Source organism: Sturnira hondurensis, unplaced genomic scaffold (genome assembly GCF_014824575.4).
Source record: "Sturnira hondurensis isolate 20B ecotype Veracruz unplaced genomic scaffold, ASM1482457v3 Scaffold0016663, whole genome shotgun sequence".
Taxonomy (NCBI): domain Eukaryota; kingdom Metazoa; phylum Chordata; class Mammalia; order Chiroptera; family Phyllostomidae; genus Sturnira; species Sturnira hondurensis.
The window spans coordinates 15,867,893-15,881,913 of NW_028089294.1; the positions used below are offsets into that span (position 1 = coordinate 15,867,893).

General features: G+C 51.1%; 1 protein-coding gene across 1 annotated transcript in view; it reads right to left on the minus strand.

The window, feature by feature from the left end:
* The window catches only part of DRC1 (dynein regulatory complex subunit 1), a 29,566-nt gene that overhangs the window by 1,570 nt on the left and 13,975 nt on the right, over nucleotides 1–14,021 (minus strand). Inside the window, exons 8-15 of the mRNA XM_037066849.1 lie at nucleotides 11,212–11,351; nucleotides 8,744–8,878; nucleotides 8,184–8,416; nucleotides 5,088–5,200; nucleotides 3,922–4,011; nucleotides 3,328–3,414; nucleotides 1,436–1,605; nucleotides 276–419 (exon numbers count right to left, since the gene is read on the minus strand). Of these exons, the coding sequence (XP_036922744.1) occupies nucleotides 276–419; nucleotides 1,436–1,605; nucleotides 3,328–3,414; nucleotides 3,922–4,011; nucleotides 5,088–5,200; nucleotides 8,184–8,416; nucleotides 8,744–8,878; nucleotides 11,212–11,351 (1,112 nt within the window). The remainder of the gene's footprint in view (nucleotides 1–275; nucleotides 420–1,435; nucleotides 1,606–3,327; nucleotides 3,415–3,921; nucleotides 4,012–5,087; nucleotides 5,201–8,183; nucleotides 8,417–8,743; nucleotides 8,879–11,211; nucleotides 11,352–14,021) is intronic.

Genomic DNA, 14,021 nt, shown 5'->3' on the forward strand with positions numbered 1-14,021 from the left:
GTTCTGGCTAGAGGTGGGAGAAGGTCCCAGAAGCCACGGCCTCCAGAGCAGCCCTCCTGCCTCCAGAATGAGCTAGGTTCACGGGAACAGAACCAAAAAGGAGGGTCCAGAGGCCCAATCACCAGCACTGCACAGCCCCACCAGAAGTTGCCAAAGGCAGCTTCTGTCTAAGAGTTCATGGACAGGGAGGTAGCAAGTGTGGCCACTCGGAGCGGGAGGCCTCCCCACTACCCGCCCAGCTCACCCCTCCTGGGCCATGACACGCACACACTCACTGGTATTTCTCCAAGGCCAGGTATAGACCATCCCAGAGGTTCTGCGTGGCCTGAGAGACAACCGTGGCCAGGGCCTTCCAGTACTCGGAGTCCTTGGAGTTATTCCGCACTTCCTTCAGCAGCTTCACTGGTGCCCGAGAGTCCCTGAGGGTCAAGGGCACTGGTGCCATCAAGTCCACCTGGCACCACCTGGACCCGCCAGTCACAGTGCCTGTCCCTCACAGACTTCCTGCTTTCCCACAGGTCGCCTTCCCGGTCAGTTATGCAAGCTTACCAGATCTCAGGAGGGTCTCGGAGAGGACACGTCACCGTTCCCAATTCTCGGTGCCACTGTCACTTTCGTGAGCACCACCGGAGTTAATCCACCCTTTCCCCTCACTGGCTTTAAAGCTCATTACTCTGCCCACCTCTCTCATTAAGAATCCAGAACCGCTCTCAAAATCTGTCACCGCCTCTCTGCCCCCTCTAGGATAGCCGTGACCCAGGCTATCACCTCCCCCCGACAAATCTTTCCATCGCTCTCCTTGTAGCCAACCTGTGGCCAAGGTGATCTTTCTAAAATCCAAATCTGAGCACACTCCCCCACGCTCCCCTTTCTGGCTCCAGGCCACTAACAGACGGGGACTAAGATCTCGGGGACCTTCGGAAAGGCTCTCCCAGGTCCGACCAGGCTCTCCCACCCGCTGGCCCCACTTCCCAGACCCTGACATTCCAGCCACACCTCGCCATTCTTGAACGCACCAGGCCTTCTCCTGTGCTGTGACACCCTGAAACACCCTTTCCTCCACTTTATCTGCCTAGGGAAACCCAGTTCTGAGCCACACCCCCCTCAAGTCCTCTGTGACATGCCTCCCCGGAGCAACGTGACACCTTGTATATGCTTCGACCACTGTTCTGCTCACGAGGTGTCGTTCCCACAGGCCTGCACACAGCAGACCCCAGTAAATGTTCCTTGAATGAATGAATGAACGATGAATGAGATCACTTCTACACCCCATTTCTTTCATTTTAATGTCCACTGGTTCCTCTAGCCCTCCCTTTGGGTATCCCTTTACCCACTGCCCCACGTTCTTGCTCAGCAGCCTCCCTGGCCTCTGCGTGGCTCCTCGCCCCATCCAGCTCCCCCTGTTCTTAGGCAAGCCCTCTGCGCCACAGCCCACCTGGGCTTCCTCAGGCTCATGACAAAGGCCTCCAGGATCTTAAGGACATCGTTGGGGTGGATGAGCCTGGGAGAAGAGGGGGCCTCCTCTTCCTCAAGACTTTGCTTCTCCTTTCCCTGGACGTCTAGATGCTCAGCTGGCTCCAATGAGGACGTCAGGCTTGCTTGCTCCTGCAGGGGGGACAGGTGCCAGGGGCTGATCTGGAGAAGGTGCCAGGGCTGACTATGGGTCAGAGATACACAGGTGTGAGCATATAAAAACAGACAGGAAGAAGGAAAGAGAGAAAAATCTACAAGAAGTTACAGAAAAGATCAGAGGGAGACATTCACCCAGGAAAAGGAGTAGTGAGGACAAAGGGTGGAAAAGAAGGCGGATGGGACCAGGGCGGGGCACTTGGGGACTCCAGAACGATGCTAATGGTCCCTTTCCAAAGTGGGTTCACAGGAGCTCACGGCGCTGGCAGTTACAAAGCCTGTGTGACACAAACCTCCTTTTGAATCATAATACAAAATACATTTTATTTTAATTTCAAAATTTAAAAAGTCTTCCTCCTACTCTTACCCCTCAGTCCATGCAGTTTGCTTCCCCAAACGTCAGTTTCTTACGCAGCCGTCCAAAGACACACGGTGTCCGTACGAGCGCACACTCTTCCAGCCCGCTCCCACATAAACGACACCCCCCAACACACATCATTCTGCACTCGGCTTTTGCACACAAGGATATATCTTAGTGGTCTTTTCCAATAAATACACCAAGAACTTTTGTTCTTTTTTACAGCTGCATACTATTCCATCATGCAGGTGCCCCCTATATTGTTCAATCAAGTCCTTAATGATGGAAATTGAGGTTGTCTCTGATCTTCCGCCGCTTCATACAACGCCGCAATGAATAAGCTACAACAAACACAGTTCAAATGTGTACATCCATGTCCCAGGGGAGAAATCGCAGCGTAAGACATACACAGTTTTGTAACCGCTGCTGCCCAACGGCCCTGCATGGAGGCCGCAGCCATGTCCACTCCCTCCAGCAACTCGGGAGCCTGCCTGCCTCCCGCACCTCAGCCGCCACTGCGCGGTCTCACACATGCAGATGTTTGCCAACCGGACAGCGAAAATGAGTCTGAGCAGTTTTAGCCTGCATTTCTCTTATTCCAAGAAAGCCTCATTATCTTTTTACATGTTTAAAAGTTCTTCGTATCGCCCCTTCTGGGGGGTATTTGTTTGGATCCCTTGTCTGCTCTATTGAGTATCATTTTTTTGTTGGTTTATGGCAGATCTTTATATATTAAGGAAATTAGTCCCCAACTGTCCTGAGTTTAAAATACTTTTCCCCAGCTGTCCTATCTTAACTTTATTTATAGTGCTTTTTGCCCTACAGAATTTTTTTTAATCTACTCAAAAATATCCCTTTTTCCTTCTTTATGGCTTCTGGCTTTTGACCACACGACCAACGCTTTTGGGGAACATACCAGGGCACTCATGTTGGGGTTAGCAATACTGTTCCAAACATCTTTTAAATTCAAGTTTTTACCATAATGACTTCCTCAGAATAATCCATTACAATCCAGATAAGAGGTACAAATGGGCTCCACTTTGCGGGATATTGTTACAGACCAAATATTGACAACGGGCCGGGTCTCACCTGGGGGGACTGGCTTTTGGGGCAGGCCCCGGGAAAGACCCCTAGGGCCTCAGCATCAGAGCAGCCCCTCAGCCCCGGCCATTCTCCCCTTTGCAAATAAAAAACGAAATAACATAAAGGAGAGGCTAACTTAGCTATCTCTGCTGTAAGACCCTCACTGCTTCTCTAGAAATACTATTCCATGGTAGCAATGCCTTCTCGGGGCTTCTGGGAGGATTTCAAATGCTCTTTTCAATTGTACTTCAGCTCACCTGGCGCGAAGGCAGGTGATGAGCTCGGTATTTGAGGAAGAAGTTCACCAGTGTATACAGGTCATCCTCATTCTCAATTCCAAGGGCCTGGGGGAAAAAACAGAATGGCCACTCTAACACCACACTGGGAGTCCCCACGCTGGAAGGGATGGTCGCACTCTCAGTTTGCTCCCCTCAACGTCTCCGAGGGGCTGCCGTGGCCCCGAGGAGAGGCCGTTCAACACGGGCACGTGCAGCGAATGGGGGTCGCACGCGTCAGAACAGACAACCGACAATCAGGGATCAGAGTCACACAGGCCTGGGGGGTACAAGAAGGCTAAAGGGGGCCAAGCACGCCTCCGAGTTTAGGGGTGTGGGGAGAATCTGTGGTCCAAGAGCTGGCCACGAGAGAGAGAGAAGCTAGCAGAGGACAGGCCAGGCAGGGATGACATCTGAACACTCTGAGGCCCACTTGTTGCTCGGAGAGCATGTAAAGGGGGCGATGGGCTGCTGAGACCCAGCCACTCCCAGGGCTGGGGCCACGCAGGGTAGACACAGGGGGCTGCCTTAGAACGAGGCCCCAGCCCCATGTCCACTCAGCCCCGTGGGACTCACTGAAAAAATGGCGTCCAGCTTCAGCAGGTAGCATTCGTTCTTCCCCAGGGGAAGGAGGAGGCTCAGCAGCTTGCTCTCTATGAGGAAACCCTGAGGAGAGGAGACGACATCTCCAGTCAAGGCAGCTTTCAGGAGCGTGTCCCAGGCTCTGCAGCCTCCTCCGTGCAGTCCACCAGGGATGGCTCCTCAGAGCAGAACCCGAGGGACAAGACTCCGGGCCACAGGCTCCCCGAGGAAGGCCTTCGGGTGCCTTCGAGCCCCTGGCAGGAGCAAAGCCACCCCTCTTCGTGGGTTTAGTCCCCCAACCTCAGGAGGGCGCAGACTCACCTCACCCACAAGCCCCCAGGTAAACACCTGAGTTGCCCACAGCAGTCCACACCTGACCCGGTCACAGCTTCCCACCCTCCCAGCGTCACGTCACTCATAGGCCAGTCCCCACATATCCTCAGAACCCAGCTGCAAGCACGGAAAGGCTGGAAGCAGGCAGGGAGGGGACAGGCGGCCACTGGCAGCGAGCCTGCAAACAGAGAGGGTGCACCTGCCCGCTGCTTCCTTCAGCAGCAGCCGCCCGCAGCGGCCTGAGCCCTGCTTTGCGCCAAGGAAACTGTCCAACGGTCCCAAGGGGACTGGAGGCTGCTGGTCCTTGCTCCACCTCTTTCACCATCTCAGAACTGTGAAATCTAAATAAACACTCATCATGTTTGGTGACAACCCAACTTCCGGCCGAACCAGCTCCAATGCAGCCCTAAGCCTAGTGAGTTTGCTAAAATGCAGTGCACACAGCAGAAGCCTAATGCACCCAGAAGAATCTCAAACAGGGTCCCAGAGAAAGGCCATGTCGGTTGTGGCCACGCTGTTTGGCAGGTGGGTTCACAGAAGCAACATGAGTGCCCCTTCTCTTGCAGAATGAGCTTTTTTTGTTTTTAATTAGCAGGAGCCATTGGCCAGCCTGGACTATGCCTGGCTGACCTGCAAAGGGAGATCCTATTTGTCAGCGACACATGGCCTGTCTGTGGACACCCCAGCAATACTCCTGAGGACCGGTCCCCTCCTGCCCCCAGGCCACATCTGGCCCAGCCAGAGCCATCAGAAGCAGCATAACAAGGAGCCGCAGCAGAAAGTCGGCAAGGCCACCCGCTGGGAGCCCCTCTGCCGCAGGCCCTCACCGACTCGTCACACAGGAGCATCAGGATCTTTCTGGTAGTTTTCGCTGAAACCTGCTTTGGCAGGTCCAGGTAAGACTCTGGTGCTGCGCCGCCCTCCTCCGCCTCCTCCTCTTCTGCAGACGGGGCGTAGAGAGAAGGGAGAGACGGAAAGATAGAGATCATTCCTCGGCCTGGTGGACTTTGGGAAACAGTCAAATGTCTTCCCTTGAGAAAAGTAAACCTCTTCAAGAAGGCTCTTTACGGTCCTCTCAAGTCTCTTCAGCTGAAGAAAGACTATTACGGGAGGAAAACAGGTCGTAATAAGAGAGTACCTGGAGAATTCCCCCATTCTTGGACAGCCTATAATGCCTCACTTTTCTGAATTTCACCTGCCTGGAAACATCTTACTGAAAATGCAGCCAGGACCAGGAAGCAGGAGCTGCAGAGCGTGGGCCCTTCACTCTCACCTGAGCCCCCCGCCGGCACGTCTGCTGCGTGGCTTCTGACCGCTGTGGCCAGCTCACAGGTGGAGGCAGTGGCCGCCCCACAGGAGAGCGATCAGCGAGAACTGGTAGCTGACAGCAGGAGCCAGAAATTGTCTTAATTGACATTGAACATTTTTATGTATTTTAGGTTGTATGTTCATGGTATGACCCAGGGGGTACTAGCTGTTCAAAAGGTAAAATGAGATAATATTTTGAAAAGTAGGAGACCTCAAATGGCTACTGGGAATATGAAATGGTACCACCCCACGGAGCCACAGCCAACAGAATTACGGAGGCGCTCGCCCTTTGATGCTGCCCGCCCCCCCAGGGATCTGTCCCTGCAACTCACTAGCAAGACCAGGAGAACGCACGTGCACGAAGCTATTTACTGCAGCGATGTTTGCAATAGCAGGAGTGAACCAACAAAACACTGGAAATACCCCAAACAAGCCACAGAGGACTATCTGAATAAACGAAGGCACAGCCATATGATAGGGCCCCAAATAAAAAAAGCAATAAAGGGCATTTCTTCTCACTACTGTAGACTGATGTCCAGAATATACTGTAAGTGAAAAAAGGTGACGTGGAGAAAAGCATATGCTCCCATTTATCTTCAAAAACAGTCTGCATAAATATAGTCAAATATTTGTTTATAATTTTTAAAAGCAACGAAAGGAGGAAGCGCACATTTTTAAGTAGCTCCTTAGAGGACAGGTGGGATGTGGAGGGGGCGGTAAAAGCTACATTTCTTTGAGTATAACTTGTTTTGTACCTTTGACTGTGTGAAATGTGACTATTTTACACAATTATAAAACAAAGTTCAATTGTAGAAGGCAATCCCAAATATCAAAAGTAAAATAAAACAGAAAGACCTAAATGCACGTTCAGCCGATGACATGACCACACAGAAACTAGTCCAAGTGACTCTGAAGGACAGCACCCTGTCTCTGCATCCCTGACGCAACACGCCGTCGGAGCAGAACGAACCGTGGAGACGTTTGAACTCTTTTCATTTGCAGCGGCGGGGTTGGTGTTTTACTCTGGGACTGGTCCAAGGTATTGTCATAGAAGCAATGAGTAAACTATTCTGGAGTCATTGAGCACCAAGATTTTCAACTTAGAAGAAAGGAGACAGACTTTGAGAAGAGGAAGGGAAAAGCCAGTCGTCCTGATGAGGAGGAAGTATCAGGATGGACACATGATTTGTCTGTCAAACATAATCCTGCCCTGGCTGGTGTAGCTCAGTGGACTGAGTGCCAGCCTGTGGACCAAAGCCTTGCCAGTTTGATTCCCAGTCAGGGCACATGCCTGGGTTGCGGGCCAGGTACCCGGTGGAGGTGGTGTGAGAGGCAACCACACATTGATGTTTCTCTCCCTCNAGAAGAGGAAGGGAAAAGCCAGTCGTCCTGATGAGGAGGAAGTATCAGGATGGACACATGATTTGTCTGTCAAACATAATCCTGCCCTGGCTGGTGTAGCTCAGTGGACTGAGTGCCCGCCTGCGGACCAAAGCCTCGCCGGTTTGATTCCCAGTCAGGGCACATGCCTGGGTTGCGGGCCAGGTACCCGGTGGAGGTGGTGTGAGAGGCAACCACACATTGATGTTTCTCTCCCTCTTTCTCTCTTCCTTCCCCTCTCTCTAAAAATAAGTAAATAGAATATTTTTTAAAGAACATAATCCTACATCCTAGGCTTGCCCACTGGGAAGGTCTAGAGACAGGAAACCAAAACAGCAAGCACTCCAGTACCCAGACTGCAGTTCAAAAACCATTCCCTACTGCGAAGACCAGGTCTCCCGGGAGAAATGGCTGCTTCCAAAGCTGAAGCAGAAGTATAATGTGAGCCTGGAACCTCTGGGCATTCTGGAGAGCCTGGAAATTGTCAAAGATGACTAGGGTTGTGTTTATGGGACCCAGGAGGCAACACGAAGAGACTCCCACTAGCCAAAGACAGGACCATTGAGCATCAGTAAATTGCAGTAAAGCAAACATATGAAATTTGCTTAAATCCATGTGTTCATTGTACATATGTGTGTGTGTGTGTGTGTGTGTGTGTGTGTGTGTGTAAAAAATTTGGAAAATACTAGAGACCAACCCATTTATTCTGCAAACTGGTAAGTAGAGAAAGAATAGGCAGCTATTCCTGCTTTTCCTATACAAACCACGTCTCAGAGTAACAAACAGCTGATGAGGTGAATATTCTCCTTTCAGAAGTGTTCCAGCTAATAAATGACGGCACTGTGATGAAAGTTAGAACATCCCCATTGTGCCATCCCTAATGCAGTTCGTGGATCCTACACAATGGTTACCAACGGCTGCCAACACCACGAAAAGAGAGGCGATCTGACCTTAGTTTATCCCAAGGGAGGTCCACAACAGTGTACCTCGCAAAAATCAATTGGACCTGAATCTGATATCGAGCTTCTAGATCTAACTTCCAGTTTATAATACAGAGGAAAGGGTAAAATGAGAGACTCAAACGCCACATCAGCCACTCATCGTCTACAGCCCTCCTGGCCCTGAGACCTCTTCCCCTTCTCCAGACTCCGGACTGATTTGCAAAATGAGTGGGTCACCCTCATGTGCCTGAGGCTCCCCGCAGTCCGAAGACCCTTTGGCTCCGCTCCAGTCACCTGTCTGCATCAGCACTTCTTCTAGTATCTGGGTGGCGGACTTCTGCTGCTTCTGCGATACAGGCCCCACGTTCCTCAGGAACCAGGAATCAGGGGCCGCCCAGGGGAGCCCCAGGTGATGAGTGTGGATGATCCTGTCTATATTCAAGGCTCTGCTTATCAGATCCTTCGCCTCCTCTTCATTCATCAGCCAAACTTCCCGAAACTTCTCGTTGTCAATAAGAGTAAAATGCCTGTGAAGGAGAGTTACTGAGCGTGGGCAGCTGACCCCAGGGCCTGGCTAGGGTCCCTTCAATGAGTAGAAGAGCAACAACTGAGACAGAACGGGGGTACATCCGGGGCCCCGCCCCTCACCTACGACAGACTGAAGGCCATCCCAGTAAGCCTCAAGGAAAAGTAGGTGACATGCAAGTAAAGGGACAAGGAAGACAGCACAGAGGACTCTTTTGTGCCCTGATCCAGCTCCGGAAAAGCTGCCCATATCGAAGTCTAATGAAGTCATGGCCACCAACTTTGGGGGCCCCTGCAACCGCGACTCGGGGACCCCATCCCTGAAATACCTCAAGGATTTCTGCAGCTCCTTGTACTGTATCACAAGGCGTTTGTACTCGGAGGTTAGCGACTGGTTGTCCTCCTGAAACTGCTTTATCTGCTTGGCGTATTTTAGTCTCAGATTGTTGAGTGCATCGTGCAGGCTGGGTGGAAGGGGAAATGGAAGTTGATCTGCCGCCGAACGGAAGGAGTAATGCTCCTTTCACCTACTCTGCTCAGTGCTGCCGAGCCCAGAGTCAGACTCGTGGGAGGGCGGAAGACGCCGCCACGAGGGTTCGTGTACTCCCAAACACAGCTCCCATGGTGATCAAGGAAAAGAAGGTGACGGGAGGTCGTGGGATCGCCCAGAACTACATGCATCTAAAACAGCGCGGAAGCCCCAGCGCACCAAGAGGCCATCTCCTATTCGAGAGTGTGACTGATTCTTCCTCCACACACCACGTGTCCGTGTCCCTCTCCCTCTCCAGGACCAACCCCACGTATGTAAACCACCCGTCTCAGCCTCCGGCCTTCTGAGTAGGGCGGAGAGAGAAGGAACAGTTAACACTGCATACCACAAGCCCGAGATGTACGAGCCCCTCATTCTCAAAGAGCCGATACTGATCACGGGTCTGATAACTCCTTCATTCATTCACTCTCTCATTCAGTCATTCATTCACTTATCAAACATGAAAGGTCTCTTTCATGCCAAAGACATGTTCCAACACAAAGATGAGTGAGAAGGTGTCAGTCCAGTGAGAGACAAAGGCCAACATTACAGCCCCGAGTGGAAAATGCCGCAGCAGAGTCCTACGTGGCGTGCCAGAGGAGCCCAGAGGCGAGGCCCCTGACTTAAGCCCATTTGCAGGGAGGAGAGTGGTCCAAGACTCCAGCACACGGCCAAGTAAGGCCTGGCCGACGGCACGGTGAACGCCGGCAGGCCACAGCTCCCCCGGCTCGACTGACGGGAGCTCTGTGCGTGGAAACTTGCCGCATGAAATATGCATGCAGGCACAGCTTTGAGACCCGGGACCGGACCTCAGACTTCAAACCGCTGAAGAGGTGGGTGTCTCGTGTCAGTGCCCCAGCCACACAGTAACAGGCAGGTGGAAGGCGGGTGTTTGAGGTTTAAAAAAGTCTAAAAATACAATTTTCCCTCTGAAGCATTACTCTGAAATAATCGGAAGGTCCCTAAAACACAAACATTGATAATTCATATTTCCATCTTCAGGAATATGTCACAGTGAGTATACATAGTCTCTGATAAAAAATCTAATTTATTTTCTTAATCATAGCATTCAGGAGACTTTCTGTATATAGGTTTCAAAAAGAATTTTAAGTAGTTATCCCAAAGTGTCTTTCCATGTCCTTTAGGAAAGGGGTTTCTTTGTGCTGCCTAATTATAGAAGCTCATAAAACAAAGATAAACTCCAGCTGCGTGCTGGAGGTCTGAGCAAGGTAGCAAGGAAGGAGTGGGCAGGAAAGGACGGCCGCAAGGGGGCGCTCAACGAAAAGTCAAGGGCTAAGCCGCCCGCTGGAAGCCAGAAATGAAGGGGAATGAGGTGGGCGCAGGAGACCTGGGAGGGTCAGCAAGGCTGGTTGCAGAAACTGTACACGGAAAATGACGGTGACTCTCCGAGTGGAAATGTCTCTTGGCAGCTCCAGACACAGTGAGGCAGTGAGGCCGGGATTAGGACTATGCACCTGGCCGTCCTCCACACAGGTGGGATTCAAAGCCACGGGACTGAAGTTCAAGGCAATGAAACTCTTTAAAAGTCAAAGGGATAAAATGCTTTCTAGAATAGCTTATCAGGCAGGAAAAGGCAGAACTACTCCCCCCAAGGAAACCAATTAAGAATAAATTGACGAAAAATTTTAGAGATTCAGTATCCAATAACAACGGGAAAGCCACGGTGCTTGGCAAGAATGGCACCGTTGGTATCCTACAGGGGGCAGTTTTTGTCCAATTAAGGGGTCATAGGTCAAATTATGTTGGGGGAGGGGTAAGGGGGCAAGTGATAAGCAACAGAAACGGCCAGAGAGGCCAGAGGTAGTGTGCGAGCAGAGGAGCGGCAGGGTTCCTTGGAGGGTTTTTCAAGATGAGGGAGACTGGAAGTTTGAAGCCAGAGGGAAGAGCCAGTGAAGACAGGAAGAAGGGACAGTACCACTCACAGTCCCACCTCCCACCCCGCCTCCCGCCTTACCAAGCTCCCTTCTCCCACTGAGCCTCCTCTTCAGGGAGCACCTAACTTTCTGACTCCTCCCTCTTTACCCTCCGACCTGCCAATCGCCAGTTCCCAGCCCATTTTTTTTTGCTGTACGCTCTTTTCTAGGAGGAGGTGAGGGAGAGCAGAGCCAGTTGAGTGTATTATCTTTTCTTAAAAACTTTTAATAATGACTTTGACAGTGGACCCTCCTACAGAAGGGAAGCACACACGCCCACCCCTACCTCCATCGCGGCAGGGCCCAGGAGAAAGGGGCTGAGAACGTTCATTACCGATTGATCTTCCTCTTCTGCTGGGATTTAATCACCGTGCTTTCTTCGTCTCTTTTCTTCAGCACCTGGAAGTTGTACTGTAACTTTTCTTGGTTTAGCTGGTAAGTTGCTTTCATTTGTTGAAGTTGTTGCTCAAGAATCTAAAGTTAAAGTTTGAAAAGATAATACTGATGGGCCCCGGTAGAATTTTGTTATACCTGACCTGAGGGTCCCTGATGGTACATTTTGGAGCCCCATCAAAGGAATGATAACGACAAGTGTCCCGCCTGAATACTAAGGAAATCTGCCATGAGACACAAAGTCAAGGCCAACCAGAAAGAACATAAATCATTCAGCGGAGAGCTGCAGCGAAAACACGCAACACCTCAGGGCAGTCAGTTAGAGCTTTCAGGCCCCTCTGGTACTCTGCTGCGGACCCTGCAGAGATCAAAGCGGCCCCCCTAGAAACACCATGAAAGTTCATATCGCCACAAAAACCTGCGATGTTCCCACTCCGACCTTCTGGTTGGCAGTGTGAGTGCTTAACAAACTGTGTCCATTGTGAAGGAGGTCAGACACAACAACCCTTACTTTTGGGGTTTCCACTCTCTGTATTCATGCATTCAGCAAATATTTACTGAGTGCTGAATATAAAGCACGGGGGAACGCAGGTTTACAGCTGTTCGTATGGGAATGAATACAATAATGAATAAATAATATTACAAGAATAAACTCTAGCCCTGGCTGATGTAGCTCAGTGGATTGAGCACGGGCCTGCAAACCAAAAGGTTACTGGTTTGATTCCCAGTCAGGGCATATGCCTGGGTTGCAGGCCAGGTCCCCGGTATGGGGTACACAAGAGGCAACAACACATTGATATTTCATTCCCTCTCTTTCTCCCTCCCTTCCCTCCGTCTATAAAAATAAATAAAATCTTAAAAATAAAAGAATAAACTCTGTCTTATGAACTCACAACTGTAAGTCTGCTCTTGCCATACCCTGTAGGTCAGACACACGGGACTAGGTGCTGATGAGAAAACACTGGTGAACAGGGCACCGTCCTGTCCTGTCTGGGAGAGGGACAGGTGACAAGCGCTGGTGACAGGAAGTAATGGAGGGGCGAGCACAAGGTGGTAGGGGACCAATGAGAGGAGCACTTCCAAGGCCAGGCCAGGCCTCCCTGAAAAGATGGCATCAGCAAGGCTAACCGAGATCCAGAGAATGGGTAGGAGTTACTCGGGTGGTCACCTGAGAGGAGAAAGTTCTAGCGAGAGTGCTTTGGGGAAACCCCAAGCAGGAGATGTCAGAAATGAGGCTGGCAGAGCAGCAGGGCCCGACCCAGCTAGGAACTGGACGCTTTGTCCTACAGGCGAAGGAGGGCCACTGGAGATGTCAGGCAGGAGAGTGGAGTGGTCAGTGCAGGCGGTGCAGAGAGACGGTTGGGACGGCTGGGGAAAGGAGAGAGGGCCAGCTGGAGGCAGAGCAGACACGGACAGGACTGCCCGGCCTCCCCTGGTATAAACCCAGGAAGGATGGTGCAAGTAAGTGTAATCAGATCTTGATAAAGCAGCCACAGGTGACAAGCTCTTTTAAGCCTGCATCCCACCTCCCTACACGAGGCCACAGACCTTTGCCAAGGAATCAACAGAGGAAGGGATTGCAGGCAGCTATCACTACCCCACTGTGCGTCATCCTCCAGGTGAGTAACTGGCCAGGAGGTGAAGCAGAGGAGAATAAAGGCACTGACACCTTATCAGAGGGTGATTCACTTCCGTGGCCCCTGTGGAATCTGGTGAGTCCCCACACTGTAACGGAAGGAATTCGCCAACAGTGTCCCATTTAACCCTCCCAGGGACTTGCAAAGCTCCCTTGTGGGACAAGGATTTGAACATCTCCTTCAGAACAGAAACCTGCAACATCGGTTCTTTAACAGGTGGGCAGGGAAGAACCGTATTGATCACTGGGATGATCAACACCTGTGCCTCTCAAGTTCTCTACTTGTTTAGTCAAAATTGCATTTACTTTTACCAGGTATATGATTTTCTTTGTAAAAATTTTTCCTGGCCCTGGCTGGTGTGGCTCAGTGGTTGGGCAACGGCCTGTGAACCAAAGGGCCACTGGTTCAATTCCCAGTCAGGGCACATGCCTGGGGTGTGGGCCAGGTCCCCAAAGCGGGGCATGCAAAAAGCAACCAAATCGATGTTTCTCTCCCTCTTCCTCCTTCCCTTCCCTTCTCTAAAAAATAAATACATAAAATCTTGTTTAAAAAAAAAACTTTTCCTGCCCTGGCTGGTATAGCTCACTGGGTTGAGTGTGCGCCTGCAAATGAAAGGGCCACTGGTTCGATTCCCAGTCAGGGCACAGGCCTGGGTTGCAGGCCAAGTCCCCAGTTGGGGGTGCATGAAGGGCAACCATACATTGATGTTTCTCTTCCTCTCTTCCTCCTTCCCTTCCCCTCTCTCTAAAAAATAAATTTAAAAAACTTCTCCTGATTGTTTCTACTACTTGTAGAAAATGCAGAAAGTTCAGTAAGGAAAAGAAGACACAGGAGGAGGAAAAGCTACCCATAATTCCCCTCCCCAGAGTCAGCTCCGGTAACTACTGACACGATTCCTTCCAGTGTCCTCTACATAGTAAAGGTCAAACTATACCTACATTTTTTTATTTGTATCATCTTTTACTATACGAAATAAAACTTCATCTATGTGCAGCCCTGGCTGGTGTAGCTCAGTGGATAGAGCACGGGCCTGCGAACCAGACGATCGCAGTTCGATTCCCAGTCAGGGCACATGCCTGGGTTGCAGGCCAGTTTCCGGCAGGGGCCAGTTCCC